Source organism: Syngnathus floridae, chromosome 6 (assembly GCF_059516105.1).
Source record: "Syngnathus floridae isolate MCC-2025c chromosome 6, RoL_Sflo_1.0, whole genome shotgun sequence".
NCBI classification, from domain to species: Eukaryota; Metazoa; Chordata; class Actinopteri; order Syngnathiformes; family Syngnathidae; genus Syngnathus; species Syngnathus floridae.
This window is the reverse complement of record NC_142418.1, coordinates 5,495,683-5,516,876: the sequence shown is the minus strand read 5'-3', so window position 1 is coordinate 5,516,876 and position 21,194 is coordinate 5,495,683. Positions and strand designations below refer to the sequence as shown.

Below are 21,194 nucleotides of genomic sequence, written 5' to 3'. Positions count from 1 at the left end.
GGGGATAACATGGCCCCCGTTTGGTCTGCGCCCACTTTCTTTCCAAGTCTGAACTTAGAAAATAAACTTTGGCTCTACTCTAAAGAAGTTCAAGAAAATATCAAGATACACAGAGCCAATAAAAACATTTTGGAAGGGAAATGTTCAACTATAAAGTGACCTAAATTGCTACATTTAACAGTCATTGTTCAAACGGGACTGTTCACCCTCCAATAAACCAGGCACTAAAAGTCTACACACCCACTTCAAATGCCCCGTTGGTTTTTTTTGCGATATATCTTTCGCCAATAATGTAAAAGTAGAGAAGTAAACATGTCTTAAAAGAATCTAACGTGCATCTCAAAACTGAGGCAAACGTGAAAAAAATCTAGTCCACCGAGCAGCGCGCGTCAAAAGCAATTATTATTTTAGTACAGCCGCGATTATCACGATCATTACATTCTACTGAAGTGCCTAATGAAGTGTCCATTGGGGGAATGCATCTATTAGGAGTGAATGAGGTATACTTTCGAGATCAGCAAATATAATAATGGGCAGCCTCCGTGACTTCTCCTCTTTGCAATGAACAACAGCTCTCCCTGCTGGCGGATTAAAACCAAACAAAAGCCACCTTTTATTACGAGCGGATGCGCACAGCAGCCACGTCTGACTCATGGTCACTCTTTAACTCTCGCAGTGCGTCTTGGTCACGGCACACTGTTGTTAGCGCGAAATTAAAATGTAATAGTGAACGCCTTCAATCATTTTCCTCCATTGTTGTTGTTTGGTGAGGGGCGGATCGTTGTTCACACCTTCTCTGTGACAAGAAGGGAAATTGGGCATTTTAAAGGGCCGTAATTGGAGAGCAGTCCTATTAGGATGCATCACTGGGCATGCTCCGTTTGATATGACAGTGGAAGCAGCGGGCATGTTGTGAGCCACATTCCTATCTCAGCTTCTCCGATTTTGGATTTCTGCTACTGACTGATTGCTTTGCTCTTTTCTTTTTTTTTTTTTTTTTTTTTTTTTTTTTTGCGGCAGCAACAGTAAAAGAGGAGAGGGAGACGTGTCAGTGGTGCCGAGACAAAGAGCTACACTCGGCTTCTGCGCGTCGGTGTGAAGGAGGCGCGTCCGGAGGAGGGACCGAAAACCAGGAGGACCAGAAGCAGCAGCAGGACAGGCGCTGTCCTCTCAGCACCAGCACCGTAATCACCTTGGCTCAGACGAGTCAGTAAAAAGTGAATATCAGTTAGACGCGCGGACTTCATTGTCGGTTAGTTCTCGCTGGATTTGGCGACGATGTGACGCCCATTATCCATGTGATGCCATTGACCGCGTTCATTTTGGATTTCGCCTCCAGCCTGACGGGCACGTCAGCGTCCACATCCCCAAAGCGCGCCGCCGCCTGACGCGCGACGAGCCGGCGGCGATTTGCTTTTGTTTCCCCGCCGGGAAAACGACAGGTGGCTCGGCGCGTCGCTCTCACCTTTGCCACCATGACGAGGGGAACTTGGCTAAGCGATGTTTAAGGGACGCGATGGGCCTGAGCGACGACAAGGATCGCATCGTGATCAACGTGGGAGGGATCCGGCACCAGACGTACCGCAGCACCCTTCGCACCCTACCCGGCACCCGACTGTCGTGGCTGGCCGAGCCTGACGCTCCTAACCACTTTGACTATGACGCCAAGATCGAGGAGTTCTTTTTCGACCGCCACCCGGGCGTCTTCGCGCACATCCTTAATTATTACAGGACAGGTAAGCTGCATTGCCCGGCCGATGTGTGCGGGCCGCTCTACGAGGAGGAGTTGGCGTTCTGGGGAATCGACGAGACGGACGTGGAGCCGTGCTGCTGGATGACCTATCGACAACACCGCGAGGCGGAGGAGGCCCTTGATAGTTTCGGCGGCGGGGGGTTGTTGGACTTGGGCAACGATGATGCAGAGCCCGAGCCGGAGCACGGGGAGGACGATGTGGATGAGATGACGCGGAGGCTGGCGCACGGAGACTCTTCCGACGCCCGGAGCGGCACTTTGTGGAGCCGCTGGCAGAAGCGCGTTTGGGCTTTGTTTGAGGACCCCTACTCCTCCAAATATGCACGGGTGAGTTGCTCGCATACTTCTCTTTTTTTCCTACCCGTGCAATCACTGGGTGAATTCATGAATGACTGGTGACCTTGAAATTGTTCTCCCAATGCATAGATGGAATACTAAGGCTAGTAAAATTATAAACCCAAAATCTAGCTGGCCAGAGGAATAATAACTAACAATTTTGCAAAGGTACAGTGTACATGGGCACATTTTTCCTTCATACTATATAGACAAAAATCAATTACTGATTAATTGTAAAACTTATCAAGTGCAATGCAAATGTTCAAGCATGCAATGCACATACAAATATTCACAGTGAACACTTGTTGCTAGGTAGAGTTCATAGGGCTCAACCTGCGATGCTGCCAAAAAAGGCGCTGGTGGTGCTTTGCCAATCGGAATAGGAAGTCAATCAGAAACACTTTCAAGCAGTTGTCGTGTCCGAGAGAATGAGGGACATCCAATATCATATTTATAATATAATATGATATAATATAATATAATATAATATAATATAATATAATATAATATAATATAATATAATATAATATAATATAATATAATATATTTCGTATTTCTATGCCAGCGACATATGCTGACCGGCAGAACAATTAAATGGTCTTCCATTAATTAGCTGAGGCAGGGCTACCTGTATCCACCATTCATATAAAAAGTCATGGCTTCCTGTAGATTTGTGTCCAGTTTAACACTCAATAGGCACAATTGAAACCATATGAGATATGGAGTCAAATATGCATCCCAAGTCACTACTACTATATGTGTAAAATAACTAAGACATTAAAAAATGCCCCTGATTCACAGTCGCCACAGCTCATATGAGAAAAATCAGGACTGCTCTTTCCGGGGTACGTGGCACCCTGGGTAGATTTGGTAAATGGGTAAATCAGGTTGCGGTCCAAGGTTACATTTTTGGTCCCCGCTTTTGGGCATTTTTCCATTCGAGCCTCTAAAAAGTGACAATTACTTCACATCTCCACATGTTTGTTGACAAGTGTCCTCTTCTGAAGCCTGCTGCGATGCATGCTGCTTCAACAGCTGCAGCAGCCTGATTATAACCCCCCCAATGCCCTCCCCCATCCAGTGGTAGCTAACTATATCCGCAGTTTCTCACTCTGGATATAATCCACAGTGGATATAAAAAGTCAACACACCCCTGTGTGCCAGAATTTTGTGGCATAAAAATGAGACCAAGATAAATAATCTTCATTGACAACTTATAAAATTAATTGACATTTTTAATTGATTAATTCAAATAAAATATTGTGGTTGGTTAATTAATTCCAACAAAATAATGTGGTTGCACAACTATGCACACACTTTTAAGTAGGATGTGATTGTGTTCAGAACTGACCAATCACATTCAAACTTCAAAGTTCAGCACACCAAGCACCATTTAAAGTGACTCTGATTATCCCAGAATAAAGTTCTGTTGTTCTAGTAGGCCTTTTTTGGCATAATGTTGGCTTTCTAGCAAAACACAAAGTTTTCTGCTAACTCTGAGCTGTTCATTATTCCCTCCACCTTGAAAAAGAAACAGAACAAAAACAACCCCAAAGTAGGCTTTTCCCAGAATATTTTGTTTTCACCTGGAACTGGGACAAATAACAAAAAATGCCACACGTTTCATCATCTTTCAAGCATCACATAGAAATCTCCCACAGCACATCTTCCGTTTAGATAAAAGCAGAGCAAGGTTGGACAAAGTGCAACTAAGACAGGCAAGAAAATTAATTAGAACAGAGCCCCAGACTTAATTACAGACTCTATTCACAGTGGATACATCAATGGAAAAGCCTTGTCACAGCACATCAAGCGCCAGCTCGCTGTTTTAGAGTTCATTAACCAATAAACAGGCCGTGGTGTTCACCTGGCACCTTTCCCTCAATGCTCACGCTTTTCCCAAGTGTCACTGAGACAAAGGCGCTGTGATGACATGGAGTGTTTGAAAGGGTGCGATTGTTCGTTCACAGGCCACAGAGCAAAGTAACTTCATCACACTTATGATCTATAATGACCTCGACTTTGCCAAAAATATCAACGCATAATAGTCGCGGGAAGCAATTGAAACGTAGAAATCCACTCTAATCAAATCACTATGTCACAAGATACTTTCAGATGACAAAATACAAAGATAAACATGAACATGACTAGCTCGCCTCAGTATTTGACATCATAGAGCCATAAATCAGTGTAATAAATTGATTGGCCTTTTTGATTTTTGAACAATGCATGATCCGATCATAGCTATAAATTAGAGATTACATCATCCCAAAGCATTTTTTGTTAACGTAATCACATTACGGCGTGCCTGCATGGCCTAAATTGATTGTATTTTCGAGGTTGAAGTTTCTATTATATATTATTGTAGGGATTTATTTTGTGCACAGCACAACGTAGAGGAGGCGTAGCGAACAATAACTTTATGCAATAGATCACAACAAATGCACACACAATGTGAATATCACAATGCTGGTAACCAAACTGATGAGGTGTCACTGCTTCGAAACAGAAATAAAAATAAAAGCTTCATATAAAGCTAAGATTTAGGGGGAAACTATATAATTTGGAGCTCGCGTGGTATGCATGTGTGGTGTTTGTTACACTTGAGTTCACCTTTTTATTTTAGAGTGCGTAGCTGCGGGGGGTTGTATATGCGCACAAAGGTTGCAGAGGCGGAATGCGGCGCTAAACTTTCGCTACAACATTTTGTGCATTAATCTGAAGCTGATGGTAAAAAAATTGGAAGAAGGGGAGGGGGGCGATCTTGACAACAAAGTCATCAAGCTGGAGTCAAGTCAACAAGAAATCTTACTCGGACAGGAAGCAGACATTCATCAGCAAACCATTTCCTCGTCGCAATTCCAAGAATTGCCACTGATGACTCGATGTAATGAGGGCCTGCTTTCCATCTCAGCCGGCGTCGATGCACTCGAATGACTTGAGATGCAGTTTTCCCTTTGCTCACTTGAATATTTAATTCTCTCATGGCTAGACATGCCCGGTTCCAGCTCCGTCGTCCCTCCCGTGTTTATTCATTACTCCGCCCAACTTCTTAACTTGTGCATCAGCGAGAACGCGCACTTACTGCACCTCCCCGCTAAACCCAAATTTGTTGACATCATAAAGTGACAACGGACTCATTTCTCAGTGATTGATCTGCTGATTGGCTGATTTCCCCCAATTGGCAGGGGCGGTAACGCATACTGTAATCCAGTATGATCAGAGGATAGCGCAAGAACAGAGCCAACGATCAATACCCAGGAGAGCATTGTGTATCGGTTACACCTACATATGTAGTGCAGATCAAAAATATCACAGGCTAAATGTGATGAAATGCGATCGTCAAATCAATGACGACGAAAGGTAAAGCACTCTGCAGCCATCGGGGATGATGTTGCTTCGACATAAAAGTGGAGCTCATCCTGATCAGTCTCGGCCCACCCTGATGAGTCCCAGGAGTTGATTATCTAGTCAATGTGACCTTGGTTGGGGAAAAACCAGCACTGAATCCAGGTTTCACACGTATTTCGTAAATGTCCCGCATGTTACTGCTGACGGCTCCTAACCTTGAATATTCTGTGACCTTGAGATGGAGCAGAGGAAGGAAGGAGGGGGGGTGTTGAGCTCGCATTGATTGTTCCTGTTTAATGCTACTTCGGAATCAAGACGCGGCGCGTAGAACTGTCATTGTCACTGCAGATTCCGATGTCTCAGATTAAATTGCAATGCTAAGAATGGCTGCCTGGGGTTGATTACATTGTGTGTTACTGTGCTCACTCACCACTCTGTCCTTCTTCATCCTCTACCACTCCACCCCCACCACCCGCCCCCCTTCCTGTTGCTTTCTCCTGACTCTATGTGGTTTCCCACACAGTGGGTGGCTCTGGCCTCGCTGTTCTTTATCCTGGTTTCCATCACTACCTTCTGTCTGGAGACCCACGAGGCCTTCAATCCTATCATCAACCGCACAGAGGTGGAGCTGGTGGACAACGTCACGGTGGAGCACACCTACCAAGAACCTGAGACGGCGGCCTACCTCACCTACATTGAAGGCGTTTGCGTAGTGTGGTTCACTTTTGAATTCCTCATGCGAATAACTTTCTGTCCGAACAAATTTGATTTCATCCGGAATGCCCTGAACATTATCGACTTTGTGGCAATCCTTCCTTTCTACCTGGAGGTGGGCCTCAGCGGGCTATCTTCAAAGGCAGCTAAGGATGTGCTGGGTTTCCTCCGAGTGGTCCGCTTTGTTAGGATCCTGCGTATCTTCAAGCTGACTCGCCACTTTGTGGGTCTGAGGGTGCTGGGCCACACGTTGAGGGCCAGCACTAACGAGTTCCTTCTCCTCATCATCTTCCTCGCCCTGGGTGTCCTCATCTTTGCTACAATGATCTACTACGCCGAACGCATCGGCGCCAACCCAAACGACCCTCGAGCCAGCGAGCACACGCAGTTCAAGAACATCCCGATCGGATTCTGGTGGGCCGTGGTGACCATGACGACCCTCGGCTACGGCGACATGTACCCTCAGACCACCTCTGGTATGCTGGTGGGAGCCTTGTGCGCCCTGGCAGGCGTTTTAACCATCGCCATGCCCGTCCCTGTGATTGTCAACAATTTTGGAATGTATTACTCCCTGGCCATGGCGAAACAGAAACTACCAAAGAAAAAAAACAGGCATATCCCACGAGCACCCCAGCCTGGTTCTCCAAATTTCTGTAAATCAAGCATCAGCTCACAACACCAGAGCCCCATCGCCCACGACGACGTTTTCGAGATAAAGTTTCAAGGTAGGATGAAGCTCTTTACATATTATAATTCAAAAACATTCCTTGTTGACATCATCAACAGTTTGCTGGCCTGGGAAAAAAAACACTATTCAGCTGTTTCTCTCTTCCCACACTTCAGTCAGCTGGTGAGTCAGGCGAGAGATTAAACAGCAGACTTTCCCAGCACACGATCAATAAAATACATGATTTTCATACCCTGAATGGAGAGAATGACTGAATTGGGCAAATCATTAGTAGTTTTGCACTTGACTGTTCACAACTTCATTCAGTGATTCAATTAGCTTGGCTTTTAGGGAAGAGCAGTGTCATGTTCACTAGCCGAGCTAGAGGGGGGGCTTTTTGGGCACTGGTCCCTCTTTGAGTTGGCAGGGTCCATTCATATGATCAAGATCGTTACCAGGCTCTTGCTGATTGGCTGATCATTTGAATTAAGTCAAGTCAAGTCAAGTCAAGTCAAGTTAAGTTTATTTGTATAGCCCCAAATCACAAACAGTCTCAAAGGGCTTCACATAGACAAAAATTGACAATTATTCTCAAAACATCCCCTGATCTTAAGCTCCCAAAAGGGCAAGGAAAAACTCAAAAAAACCCAACCAGGGGAAAATGAGAAACCTTGAGAAGGGACCACAGATGGAAGGATCCCCCTTTCATGATCACCAGGTTGTAATGGATGCAGAGAGGGCACAAGTAATACATAATATGAAAATCAATGAAAAAATGGATATCAGAGGTTCCCTCGATTGTCCTGGCAGTGTCTTCAAGAAGGTTGAGCTGCAGTCTCCTCATCTTGAATTGGTCCCCGAGAATCCAGCTAGCCGCTATCAGCTTTCTTGAAGTCACATCTTAAATGGACCGGGAGCCAATGTAAGTTGGCTAATATTGGGGTAATGTGATCAAATTTCCTTGTCCGTGAGAGCAGCCTCGCAGCAGCATTTTGTACTAACTGTAGACTTTTGATGAGGGACTTAGGAAGACCAGAGAATAATACATTACAGTAGTCCAGGCGCGACGTGACGAACGCATGTATAATAGTTTCCGCATCCCCGGTCGAGAGGAACGGACGAATCTTAGCAATATTACGAAGGTGAAAAAACGCAATTCTGGTTATATTCTTAATGTGTTTTTGAAAGGAGAGTGTTTGGTAATATATTACCCCGAGATTAGTTACAGTATCACTCTGAGTGATAGTAAAAGTTAAAGTCCCAATGATTGTCACACACACAACTGGGTGCGGTGAAATTTGTCTCTGCATTTAACCCATCCCCGAAGGGAGCAGTGAGCAGCAGCAGTGCCACGCCCGAGAATCATTTGGTGATCTAACCCCCCAATTCCAACCCTTAATGCTGAGTGCCAAGCAGGGAGGCAATGGGTCCCATTTTTATAGTCTTTGGTATGACCCGGCCAGGGTTTGAACCCACAACCTTCCAGTCTCAGGGCGGACACTCTACCACTAGGCCACTGAGCTGGTACGGTTATCTATAGTTATAGTGGTTTCCTTAAATAAGTGTTGATAACGAGTAGGACCAATTATCAGCATCTCAGTTTTATCTGGGTTAAGACAAAGGAAGTTGAGAGACATCCATTGCTTGATCTCCGCAAGGCACGCCTCAAGATTACAACAGTCCCGCGGATCTGTCATCGATAACAGCATATATAATTGGGTGTCATCCGCGTAGCATTGAAAACTAATATGATATTTAATATATGATCCCTGTGGGACACCACACGTAACATTATAGAGCTCAGAGGACGTATTGCCATGGACCACTTGGTGCGTCCTGTCTGAGAGATAGGAATAGAACCAGCCTAGTGCTGACTCTGAAATACCAACACAACTTTTAAGACGCCCTAATAAAATATCGAAGTCTATAGTGTCAAAGGCAGCACTAAGATCGAGTAGTAATAATACAGACGACGTATTTAAATCCATAGCTATGAGGAGATTAGGTGTGATGGAGGAGGGAAACATCTAAAAAATGAAGGATAACAGACCTCGAGGCCCAAAGTTTGACAACTGGGACTCAAATGAATTCTAGCTTGGCGCATGTGCCTCCCCCACTACTTTGTGTTATCATGCTCAACAAAGAATTGGCAAACAAACTGCAATCCAAACAATGGGCTACCTCTTGCGTTTACATTTTTACCTTGGTATATAAACAGAGCCCGCATGTGCTTGCAAACCTTCCAAAGACAAATTGCAAGGTAAACATGACACATCAGCGACACAATAATCCACATACGGAGCCATTATGGAAAACGTAGACATGACGATGACTAGATCCCCCCTGCCGCTCCCTATGTGCTCTTTTATTTGTTCTTTGTTGTATGCAAAGATTCCAAGCTGAACGGTGAGGCCGCCAACGCCGCTCTGGCCAATGAGGACTGCCCTCACATCGACCAGGCCATATCTCCCGAAGAAATCTTCAGCCCCAGCGAAAGAGAGCGGCCCTGCTTCCTGGTCACCACGGCCGAGCGGCCCAACCACACGGGGGGCAGAGCGAGGAGGGGTACGTACAGTAACAGCCAATCGCAGGCCCCCGTAAGATACTGACACGCCCTAGACAGGACACGCCCCCTTTTTTCTCCCCCCCCCACCTTCTTTGCCGAGTGTTATTACTCACACGAAAAAACACACTCACACAACTGCAAACCTCTTAATACGACACCTTCACAGCCGCTGCTTCTCTTCGATTATTCCCTCGGGAATTGTACATAGTCCGAATTAAGGCCAAGCACAATCACCACAAATGTCAATAATAGTTGTCTACATCTACATAATCTATTTTTTGATACCACGCATAATGTAATACCCCTATTTATTTACCAGTAAAAATATTTTGAAGATTTATATGATCTAGAATGTCATGCTTAGTAATAATATTGATGTGCTATGTATGTATGTATGTGTTTTTAATGACAAATATCACATGGGATCCTGATTTTGAGTACATTGCCCTTGACTATAATGGTGCATGAAGTGTCTTGCTGATGGGTGCTATCAGAATGGTAAAGGAGCACAACACTTTTTTTTTTTTTTTGAAGTCCCAACTTTATGATTCCACCCAAACATTCCCAATACACCAAGTAGCCCTTACCTGAGGTGCCTACCTTTTCTAGTGTTCTCCTCCGAACCATTCCAGTACCACCCGGTGCATGTCCTCATACTCCGGAAGCACTCAATGCATGAAGAAATCTGATCCGTCTCAAGTGTGTGTTGACCTCTCTCTTTGGAGACAAAAACAAGAAAGCAACAGGTGTAGTATTACCGAGAAGAAGCACACAAAAAAAACAACAACGGTCATGTCATGGATACGGTGCTGCGGTGTACTCAGAACGTTCTCTGTTTTTCAACTGAAGGTTATGAAAAGCCTTGGAGCCTTAACAGCATGTCTGGCATGAGCGGGGATGCCTCTGGAGTGTCCTCAGTGTCCGCCCTGCCCTGCAGCCCACCCTGTCTAATGCAGCACTCACATTCTCCCATCCCATCCATTATGTAGCATGGTTGAGTAGCAGATACAATGCCATTGGAAGGCCAGTCCACACTTCGTATCGTTTACTGTCAGATAACCCCGCCCCCACACACACTTTTTTTTCTTCTACTTTTTGACATTTTTTGTTCCTGCTTTTCCCTTTCCTGGAAAACTCAACTCTCTCTCTCGAGGGGGGTGTCATCATATCCTAGACGCCACACGTGCATGGGTCACCTCAGTTGCTGAGAAAGTTCTACATGTTCTTAAGCCCACCACTTTCGCCTAAGTTGACTTCATTGCCTGTTGCTCTGTTGCTTTTGATCTCACATACTTTTCTGCCGACAATTTTTTTTTTTTAAGTCTCATCTGCTTTTGACAATTCTGTGCAGGGAACTTTCATAAGATGTAATATTATGCTGGACATTAACAACACATGGCTTTTTTAAAACATATCCAACATTGCCAGGTGTTAAGGAAACTCCTCTTAAGTGCTTTCTTTGTACGTTGCAAAAGTAGTAGACAATTCTGAACAAGCCAATGCTGTCGCAATGGCCACACACTAAAAAAAAAAAAAAAAAAAGAAAAACAAGCACAGCAAGATGATGTCCGATGCAGCTTGGAGATGATGAGAATTCTTATGACACTAGTAATGAATAATGTCAACAAGAACTAAAAAAAGTGTTTGGTCCTTTGCATGAACTGCATGAGAAATTATGTTCTACAAGAAGCTAACTGTAATGCAGTAACTGTAAGAGAAAAAAACATTTGTCTTTCAAAACCATCGCAAAGCTTTGCCATTTTTATGCATTTCCTGAGACAGCTTTATACAAGAGACTCAGCCATAGCAAGATTTTTATGTAGCTACCATTCTTTGCCTTTCCCCAATATATCAGATATTTTCTTGGATCCATTCGACAACTGAAATTATTTGGTACAAATAATTTTTTTAAACGACCATATCTACCGATAGGACTTTTTTTTTCAAATCGTCTGTTGAAATTGAGGCAAAGTAAAAAAAATATATATTTTGACCCAATACAACTTTGTTGTAGCATGAATACACTTAAAAGCTGCTTACGATTTCATTTAACAACACACAGTTTAAGTCCAAGGAAATAATTTTTGGGTAATTATGGTGAAACTATTTAGAAAATAATTGTTAGAAGAGGGAAAAAATAATAATCTGTTCGCAGAATGAAGCACATAATTTATTCAGGGGCCACTCGAAAACATACGAGATATATACTGTATATTACGTTAGAATAAATTATAAGAATAATTTTAAAAAAATCTGTTTTAATTACGATACACATTTTTTCAAGGCACTTTGTCACATCTTATGTTGACCAATCAGAAATTTGACAAATTTCAAGAATATTTAAATACATGAGTACGTTCATTCTGAATAAGCAGAGTTTTACATTTCAAGTCATGTCTTTTGTGGTGATCAATGGACATTATATACTAAGAAAACAAAATCTTGTGAAGATTTGTTGTGAAGAGATGCAGGTGGAGAAAAAAAATTACAAAACAATGGGATGTGGGTCTTCTTGGGGAAAGGTAAATGCATGTATTTTCCATTTATGCAACAGAAAAGTATTCAAATAAAAAAAATGTACAGATAAGTCCTTGCATGAAATAAATTTTGTACTCAATGAGCGTTTAGACTCCATTTTTATTCAACTGCACATGCATACACCCCCCCCCCCCTCCCCTCCCGATACTCGTGTATGGGAACAACAAAGAAACAAAACAAAGGTGACCAACGGTGAGAGCATGACAAAAAATCCGCATGACAAAGACTGAAAAGTATCTCTACCTTTAAAAGGCCGCATGATCGGGCATGTTGATTAACCGACTCTTGAGTCCGGACCAGACAATCCGTTTTTTGTCTGATGCCTTGGCTACGCATGGGAAGTACCACACATGGTAAAGCTGCCTTTTACCATGAGCGACTAACAGAGCACTTTTTTTTTTACCCTCCAAGTGTCATTTCACCTCTCCCTGCACCGCGGAGGTATCAGCCATCAACCATTAATTCCGTCATAAAACATACTTGGTGTAATAATTTCTTTTCATTTTTTTTTTTTTTTTTTTTTTTTTATATGTTTATAGAGATCCAGAGACAGCACCGGAGCAGACAACCAACTGAGTCAGTTTGTGTTATGAACCATGGTGTACCGACCACTATGTGTATGACCCATAATGGCCCATCACCCACCTGATTAGCATTATTGTGTGTATTACTTAGTATTTTGAAAAAGAGCGTGAGAGCGGCACCCTGATCAACACAAACTCAGCATAGATGTAGCACCAAGGACGTTTTGTTGTCAAGCCTTATGTAGCTAAATATCTGTGACTGGTTACTGTGTTGTAATCTGTGTGCCTATTTTACGTGTGTGTGTGTGTGTGTGTGTGTGTGTGTGCCAGTGCTGTAAATACGCTTTTTTTGTGTACGTGTGCCGACGTTGTGTGTAGCAATGTTTTGGAGTGATCATCAAATATGTGTGTGCTTCCTGTGTTCAAACACAAAAGTGGTTGCTGCGATTTGTGATCACCTTCCTTCTCCCCCTGTCACGAACAACACACTTTGCACACTCATGCTCACCTCTTTTTTAGACTTTTGCACTTTTTGGCACTGCTCTACTTTTAACATTCCTTTGATGAGGTTTTAGGAAACATCCATGAAAATGTCATACTTGAACTCCAGATTGATTTTTTTTTTTTTTTGAGGCCTTGAATGGTTAAATATGCTGTTAAGAACTCACAGAAAATCAAATAAGTAATACTTGTATTTACAGATGCCAAAACACTGTAAATACATCGTGCTGGACAAGTGCCTCTGTCATACAAATTCTTATAACTTGTTTAATATGATGAAATAATGTATCACAGGTAGCGATAATTTTATTGTTATCAGTCAACAGATAGAGCTCATCCAACACACAGACAGTTGATATATAAAGTTAACACCTCCTGTAAAATAGCAAATTTGGTGGTGATGATGGTTGTATAATAAAAGTAACAAAATTTAAGTTTGAACAAAATCTCTTAAACGATTTGTTCAGACTCAAGACAATTTTTTTGGTAAAGGCTATATTGTTTCACTAATTTGTTCTATGGGGTCAAGTCAGTCCCCATATGTATGTTTTTGTTATTTTAAGTGTGTAGATTGTTAATGGTTCTTTGGTTTGGTGAAAAATAATAATTTTTTTGGTAAATAAGTTTATTTGTAAAATTTTAAGTCGTCTAATCATCACATTAAAAATGTCATTTTACAGGGGGGGTTGAGTTTTAATACACGCAGGATGCCCAGTGTGGATCAGTGTGGAGAGGCAACAAACATCATAACGAGTAGATAACAACCACGATAGCCTTGTTCGAGATGCAGCTTTCATTGTTTGGAAAAGTTGAAAATAAAAGGGACCAACTTTTAACAAACAACTGCAATTACACTGCCAACAAACCACTGGGAACTGTGCTAGTCACTATCGCAGAAACAATAACACATCGGCACCATTACGATTAAACACACTCATTAAAGAATTCATAAAACATACGAGGCAATGAATGTGTAACATTGAGTGAGATTTAAAGAGTGTCTGTGGGTGTGTATTTTTGAACACCGTACAATTTGTGGTTAGTTCTCTTAGTCGAGTTTTCAGTGGTAGTTTTGATTGGTTTGTTGGTTCAAGGTTTTTTGGTGTCTTTTCTGAACAATATCGTTCAGACTTGTACAAGAAATAGTGTTAAATAAAATTTCAAAAATAACAAACACGAGATTTTCAGGGGGTGTTGGTTTATTGTTTTGGAAAATCGTGTCTGTATTATATTAGCATAAATAGACCTAAATAAAAGCAGCAATAAATCAACTGGAGTAGATGAAACAAAAATCCAATACTACCCAAGGGCCCATTGCCCTTGACCTTCATGTGGTCACCAGGTACTGCACTGCAGATGTCGGCATAGCTTATAAATATTCAAGCTGGGTCAAATGCAGCAGGCAAAGTTCCCCAAGTGGAATTAATGCCACGTACGTATGAAAGTGGTAACGAGAAAAGCAATTCTGAATGCGACAGTAAATCATGAGGTGGTATTTGCTACGACGGACTTTGAGTCCCTCCCAACACTCAAGATCACGGTAATAAAAGCGCTGACGTGGAAAGATGAAGCTCTAGCCCATCCCTCCCACTATCAACCCATGGAAAGAAAATTTTCTAAATTGCTTTCTTGTGGTGATTTTGAATATGGTAGCATTTTTTTCTCTGGCAGGGTTTCATAATAATAGTATACTAACCATAATATACTGTATTTTTCAGACTATGAGGCGTACTTAAAATTCTTTCATTTTCTTAAAATTGACAATGTGTCTTATAATCAGGTGCGCCTTGTGTATGGATGTCGAATTGGAGTTGAACGCAAGCTTATAGCTTATAGGTCAAACTTGAAAACTTAATATACCCTCAAAGCCTAATAAAAAAAACGTAAAGACATTTTTTTGAATCAGCGTTAAAATGATACAAATATGGGATTCATAAAGCCATGTCTGATTCAAATTTGCCGTTGAGCAGTGTAATCAGTCAGATGAACGTTCATTCATAAAATAATTCCAAAATATGAATGCAGGTGTAAATCCAGGTTGCACGTTGGCTCCAATGTAAATGGCGTGCGTGTAGTTTGTCACTTGTCTTCACACGTATTCCCGGCGCACACAGCCATAGAGTGTCCGGCCCCGCAGCCAATGACAAGAGGTCTGAGGCCGGGAACGACTTGCGGCTCAAAGACGTCAACCAGCGAACCGTCTCCACACATTCCGTGTTCGTTCCAGCCCCAGGAAAGGAGACGCTCCCCTGAGAAGCAGACGGATCGGGGGGGTCAGTGTAGCAACGCCTGAGCTAATCTTAACAGCCTGGGGGCGGATGAAGCAGAATTCCAAAGACAAAAAGAAATCAGAAAACAAAACACGCACACATACTGACAACCAGTCGGCCTCCCCGCTCATCACAGCTGGACGGTTTGTTAGTGGGTGTGGTCGGGGCTGCATCACCGAGGAGACACGTGCCATGGCAACACTGTTACCTAATAGGCTCCATCACCATGGCAACAGAAGCGAGGGTAACACATCCTTGAGCTCTCCCAATCTGGCTGTCATGTCTTTCATGCTTTGTTTGTCCGTCCGTCCGTCCGTCTTCTCTCGCTTGGCGTCAAAAGATTTGAACACGCACAGCCAAACATATGCGTTTGCCGGCAAGCATACCAAGATGTCATGCCAGCAAGCTTATGTCAAGTGTGACACTCTGCCAGCTAGCAACGGCTACCAACAGACATGTGCCGAAAATAACGTTTACCTCTAAATCGCTATTCGGGATCCAGTAACAAGTGTTCATCCCGAAGTGAATTTTCAGTTTCAGTTTCAGGCCTGTGCTCAGCGGAGGTGAGAGCGCTATTTGGGCGCCGTGCTTTATTCATGGACTCACTGACAGGAGCATAGCACACATCAGTGTTTCCATGGTAACAAAGTGCTGCACTTTCTGCGCAACAAAAAAAGGATCGAGATCAAGATGCTGAGACCAAAAGCAATTTCCTTTTCAACGCATCCTGTTGATAATGATTTTTCCCGTTCGGCCGTCTAAATGTCAACTAATTAACACTTGTACAGTTTGGGATGACTTCTTGTTCTATTTTAGGGCATGTGAACCATGTTTTGTCATAAACTAAGATCTTTTCTCAGATTGGATGAAGAGCAACTTCCGACCCTCTCGCACCCTTGACCACGAATCTCATCGGTGGGGAGGGGCACTTCCTCAGGTGCAGAGCCGGCAACAGATATGCTATGCTCTTGGTTGCTTTCCGCCTGACCTACTTGAGCACCAGAAATAGCAGCACTCAGGTCTCTATTTCCAATCCTGTTTTGCTATTTCATTGCTCCCGCCGCCGCTGCGCTCAAGACAGCTCCAAGGAACAAGGGGAGCGTGGTGGAGGAAGGGAGTTACGTGAGGTTGACTTGAGCACCTCCCGTTCCCTGGTCTGCCTTCTCAGCATCTGGAACGAGGGGTGGGCAAAGTACAGTCAGCGGGCCACACATGGCCCGCACCAGCGCTGACTTTTTAAAACCAAAATAATCTCTTTCAGAATCCAAAAAGCAGTTCCCTGATGCTTTGTTTTTACAAATTAACACTATTGGTCAGTCCCTATGTGGGTCTGTTGTTTTCACAAAATATTGAATATTTAAATGAATATTAAAATGGCTTGCTCTCTAATTGCTCAATAAAGGTGCAACCCTCACTGAAAACTGATGCTTTTGGAGAGATTCCACTCTTTAACTTTTTAATTAAGAGTATTATATAGAAATAGCATTATTATAATATTTTACAGAATTTATGAACGACCTGGCTTAAAATATGGCCCTTGAACGTTAGCCTATCCCCGTCAATATTGATTGCGAGTTCCTGTTCAATATTTCTTCATTTTGTCTGAAGAGCACACAATGTAACTTTAATTCAAAAAAGAAAAAAAAATATATATATACCTGCATGTGCTTTGAAGGAGCATTCTGCTCGTGTTTCATCTTCCTCAGATGTATTTATATTCGCTGTGATGTAACAACTGGGTCAGTGTTCAAAATTTAATGTGAGAAAAATTTGACTTCTAAAAATTCTTCATCAAGCCAGTTGCTGGATGTGAGGCGGGGAGTAAAAGAGGCACACATCTTTGTATATTTGATGAGAGAGCACAAGAAGATTGCCTTCTCGTTCTGGAATGTGTCATATTTTGCTCTTACGTATCTCAAAGTCCTCCAACAGGAAAAAGTCGCCTGAAAATCTGTGTGTGACTAATTCTGCTCATTTACAGGCCTGCTCGCGTAATTGCATCCGTCAGTGATCCCAATCCCGGTGTGCTATAATTACTTCCTAGTGGAAAGGACCGCAGAACCGTGAAATGACCTCAGAAATCTTCGGAAGCCGACAGAAGGATAAATGTTTCACAATGACGTGTAATCTCTAACATACTGCCAGAATAAATCTTTGGGAGTCAAAGAGACTTATTATGTCTTCCCTCTCTTGTTTCAGCCGCATGTAAAAATGTGGCATAATCGCGTTAGCGTTGTTCATTTCCAGTGCAATTGAGTGGATAATTTGCCCAGATCTTAGTCATAACACATCATCTAAGACAAGATAAACAATCACATGACATGTAGCCTTTAGGAGAGTACTCACCTACAATGGCAAGGTTATGTTCAGATCCACAGGCAATCTGCAGGGGGAAAAAAGACGTTTAATATGCGCACTGGAGGCTGCCGCTGAACTTTCATAAGGGCGTCATTGCTACAAACTGCTGAGCCAGCAGACACGCCAAACGTACACAACAATATCTACACACAAAAAAAACCAGCAAACTTTTTTCAATACTGAATTAATCTTGTAGGTAAAAACAAAACAAATCCCAAATTAAGAAAACACTGCTGTGTTGCCAGAGGACTTTATGCTAAGAACAAATGTGTGCCCTGACTTTGTTGACTTTTTTTTTTCTTCTTATAAGCAATCGATTTTCTTTCTGGAGATTTTCCACTGTTTGCAACAGCAGCAGAAATTGGAAGTGACACCTAGCAGCAAATGAATAAATCTCCACTTGAGTGGAAGCCCAGAGGTCTCTAAGTGCTACTATATGGCTTTCTCCTCTTGCAATCAACATCTTTACTAATCATGCTTTATCTGCTTACTGCCTGTTCCCGCTTCCGCAAAGAGTGGCAGGTCAGCCATACGACAGACAAGGCTATTATTTGTTATGCTCATACGCCTCATAAAAATGTGACGGCTATTTAAACATTGACTCTGTGGGTGTGGACGCACGTCATGCCGAGCCCCGGCGGACTCGGAGAGATTCATTGTCCACTCAGCAAATCCATCTGTACCTTTAGCTTTACGCACATAAGGTGACGGCACGATGACATACGCCGCCGCTGTGTCGACGATCTCCGCGGGTTGGATAAAAACGATCCGGAGTTTCACCCTTGGCCAACCTTGACATCTGTTTTATTAGCAGCCCTCTCCTGTCATATAGCAACCATTTGGATTGCAGGTTAACAGCCACGCTGCCATGCAATGGGCCCTATGGGAGAAAAAAAACCTCTGACTGCGCAAGATATTAATGGTTCCCTCCCTTGTGGGCGATAATGGAAAAGTGCACATGTTTTTTTATTGCGCGTATAATGATGTATTTCATCAAGGTGTCTCACTCTCACGAGGCGAACTATGACATCCAATGGCAAACAACTTTCAGCTTCCTTTATCTTCCTTTTGTGGGTGTTGGCTGCCCCTTGCTGGACTACTAAAGTACTTACATGATGAATACCTGACAGACCACAAGGCCAACATCGAAATTAATAAAAAAAATATACATATAAGTTGCGTTTCTTACAGGGTCATCAGGCTTTATATGGCTATAAGGCTTACCTGTGTTGCTCCGTAGAGGACATTCACCTCAGCAGGCAAGAAAGTCTGCCCGCCACTGTTTGCTGATTGGTGCTCAGGATTTGGGCCTTTGGGCGGGGGTTGGCCCAGTTGTCCGTAATTCCCTCTGCCCCAAGTGAACACTCTCCCAGTCTCTGAAATATATGCCTCTCTTTAATTATGTGAGACTAAAAAAACACATTCCTTACACTGCAGCTCACCTGTTTGAGCAACAATGTGAGTCCAACCGCTCCACACATTTACAATTTTCTCTCCATTCAATAGTGAGCGCTCGAGCGGAGCGGGCGTAGACAGAAAGGGCTCGGTGGCCGTCAGCTGGCCGTGCTTGTTGCTTCCCCAAAGAAATAAATCACCGTCTCCTGGATGAAACAAACAGGGCAACATTAGTCTTCATTTGGCAAAGGCAGAGCAGTAATCAGGAGCCACCGATTCACTAATTACAAGACAGACTAAAGAGAAAGATGGGTATGTTGTGCATGACAGTTCAGAAGTGCAAACCAGCAGGCCTTGCGGGTAGAAAAATATTTGAAATGCACTTTTAAATGATGGTCTCTTGACAATCCTGGTTATTAATGTACTTTGAGGTGAACTATTTTGCTATTATTACCTGTAAGGCACCCACAGTGTGCTGAGCCTGCAGTGACAACACGAGAAATCTTCTGATCCAAACCTGCAGCATGACCAAAACAACCCATGTCACCACAACAAATATCAAACTAGGCATCACTCCTCCCCTTTCTGTCTTACCTGGCACCGGAGAAGGAACCTTGGAGTTGAGGTGTGACGGAACAGGGTCTGGACTCAGTGCTTTCTTGGCAAGGCTCTGAAGACCTGTCCCCCACTGGTAGACGCATCCTGAGTCTGGGAGCCGAACAGATTGGGCAGGATTTATTGCTGACAGGAAACACAGTGATGCATTTTATAGTGAATACCTGTGATTGCAAGAGCGTGCCGGAGACCTGCTGCTACGTTCACCACACGCTCCTTCAAACCCTAAGAGTAGGCAACAGAAGGAAAAATCAGAGGCCACGACATAAGGTGCAACTACACACTTAAAAAAAACTTGAAGGCATCTATTATGTGCTCACCTCAATGAGCACCAGTTCTGCAGAGTGTGAAGTCATCTGACCAATACCCAGCTGTCCAAACACATTGGAGCCACACGCTAATAGCTTACCACAATCTGTGTGAAATAAGATGATTAGTGCTGTTTCAGAATATTTACGGCTTAACTTAATTCATTGTTTGTTTTTTCTTTCAAAGGAATATTAACATTTGCTGCAGTGAGACAACAGTGAAAGACTCTCAATAATCACCAGTAAGAAGAAGAGTAAAGTCCCAGCCACAGGCAACATTTGTGACCCTCTGATTCAGGCCCGTGCAGTGCTGAAGTGTTGAGCAGCTGGCAGTGTGGCCAAGTCCAAGCTGGCCTCTGTGATTTTGCCCACACACAAACGCCTCTCCATCGTCTGTACAAAAGCACATGATGGTGGAATTCTGTTTCCAGTTTTTTTTGTTTTTTTTTATATACACCCTAAAAGTCTTTCCCAAAGTACACAATGATCGTACATATATACATGAAGTACACGGCAGATGCTGAAAATGTGTTCATTGAAGCTACTGAATACAATGTGGCAATTTTCTATGAGTTGGTTTATGAATTGCTCTGCTGATGCTTGATTGTTATATTGATGACGTACCAGTGACAACCACCGTGTGTCCCCCGCCACCGCAAACAGCCTGGACCGTCCTTCCATGCAGAGCAATCTTGTTCGAGAGGCGTGGGACAGCCTGGTCCTCCTCATGTCCCTGCCCATGTTGCCCGTAACTGTTGGCCCCCTGACAAACATATTTTCATAAAGTTTGATTGCGTCCAAACATGGTTTTTATATAAAATGACGTAGCGTCGAAGTTAAAACTTTTTCAACGAATTTTAAGATAACATTAGAAAAAGAGCATGGCAGCATTCATGAAATGAATAAAAACACAACTCCTAAATGTAAACATTGAATACTAGGTTACAAACTTACCCATGCGAGTAAACAAAATTCCTGCCGCAAGATAGTTGCCATGGGCCGTAAAGGGTTACGTTGGGATGATTCGCGACACTGTCGTACAACGTAACTATGCAAGTGCTGTGAACGTGTACGTGATTTTTTTATTTTTTATCAACCGCAGTCCTCAAACTAGAATTCCAAAAGTTGATTCAAACATTTTAATTTCATGCAATAAACTACAAATATGCATATATACATCCTACAGAAGCAGTTATAACGATTTTTACCAAATTGAGGCAAAATACATTTTAGTCACCATAATTAACTCTTATGTCTATACATTGATTTGTAGAAAAATATGAGTTTTTTTGTTATTT

General features: G+C 42.9%; 2 protein-coding genes across 6 annotated transcripts; one reads left to right on the top strand and one right to left on the bottom strand.

The window, feature by feature from the left end:
* Positions 1–1,007: 1,007 nt before the first annotated feature.
* kcnc1b (potassium voltage-gated channel, Shaw-related subfamily, member 1b) lies at positions 1,008–14,128 on the top strand. Of its 3 annotated transcripts, none has more exons than XR_015859058.1 (4): positions 1,008–2,080; positions 5,964–6,879; positions 9,213–10,133; positions 10,237–10,338. XR_015859058.1 is itself a non-coding variant. In XM_088378753.1 (4 exons), the coding sequence occupies exons 1-4, from the start codon at positions 1,517–1,519 to the stop codon at positions 12,572–12,574; spliced, it is 1,764 nt and encodes a 587-aa protein (XP_088234879.1). In that variant the 5' UTR covers positions 1,008–1,516; the 3' UTR covers positions 12,575–14,128. The 3 variants fall into 3 exon arrangements, 2 of the variants coding, with proteins under 2 accessions (XP_088234879.1, XP_088234878.1); XM_088378753.1 differs by lacking the exon at positions 10,237–10,338 and adding an exon at positions 12,465–14,128 and having other exon boundaries at positions 9,213–9,386; XM_088378752.1 differs by having other exon boundaries at positions 9,213–9,386; positions 10,237–12,009.
* Positions 13,239–20,944, bottom strand: sergef (secretion regulating guanine nucleotide exchange factor). 3 transcript variants are annotated; one of them, XM_088378755.1, is made up of 12 exons: positions 20,851–20,944; positions 20,521–20,659; positions 20,137–20,289; positions 19,909–20,003; positions 19,753–19,813; positions 19,568–19,681; positions 19,428–19,490; positions 19,021–19,179; positions 18,803–18,954; positions 18,278–18,458; positions 17,567–17,603; positions 15,052–15,199 (listed from the first exon to the last, which is right to left on the bottom strand). In XM_088378755.1, exons 1-11 carry the CDS (start codon positions 20,890–20,892, stop codon positions 17,587–17,589), a joined length of 1,176 nt encoding a protein of 391 aa, XP_088234881.1. In that variant the 5' UTR covers positions 20,893–20,944; the 3' UTR covers positions 15,052–15,199; positions 17,567–17,586. The 3 variants fall into 3 exon arrangements, with proteins under 3 accessions (XP_088234880.1, XP_088234881.1, XP_088234882.1); XM_088378756.1 differs by having other exon boundaries at positions 15,101–15,199; positions 18,262–18,458; XM_088378754.1 differs by lacking the exon at positions 18,278–18,458 and having other exon boundaries at positions 13,239–15,199.
* Between the last annotated feature and the right edge of the window lie 250 nt (positions 20,945–21,194).

Coding starts and splice junctions, on each gene's coding strand:
- sergef (XM_088378754.1), bottom strand. CDS start 20,892: ATGGCAACTATCTTGCGGCAGGAATTTTGTTTACTCGCATGG. Junction 20,290..20,520: donor ACACACGGTGGTTGTCACTG/GTACGTCATCAA, acceptor GCTTTTGTACAG/ACGATGGAGAGGCGTTTGTG. Junction 19,180..19,427: donor ACACTGTGGGTGCCTTACAG/GTAATAATAGCA, acceptor TGTTTCATCCAG/GAGACGGTGATTTATTTCTT.
- kcnc1b (XM_088378752.1), top strand. CDS start 1,517: ATGGGCCTGAGCGACGACAAGGATCGCATCGTGATCAACGTGGGAGGG. Junction 2,081..5,963: donor ACTCCTCCAAATATGCACGG/GTGAGTTGCTCG, acceptor TTTCCCACACAG/TGGGTGGCTCTGGCCTCGCT. Junction 9,387..10,236: donor GGGGGGCAGAGCGAGGAGGG/GTACGTACAGTA, acceptor TTTCAACTGAAG/GTTATGAAAAGCCTTGGAGC.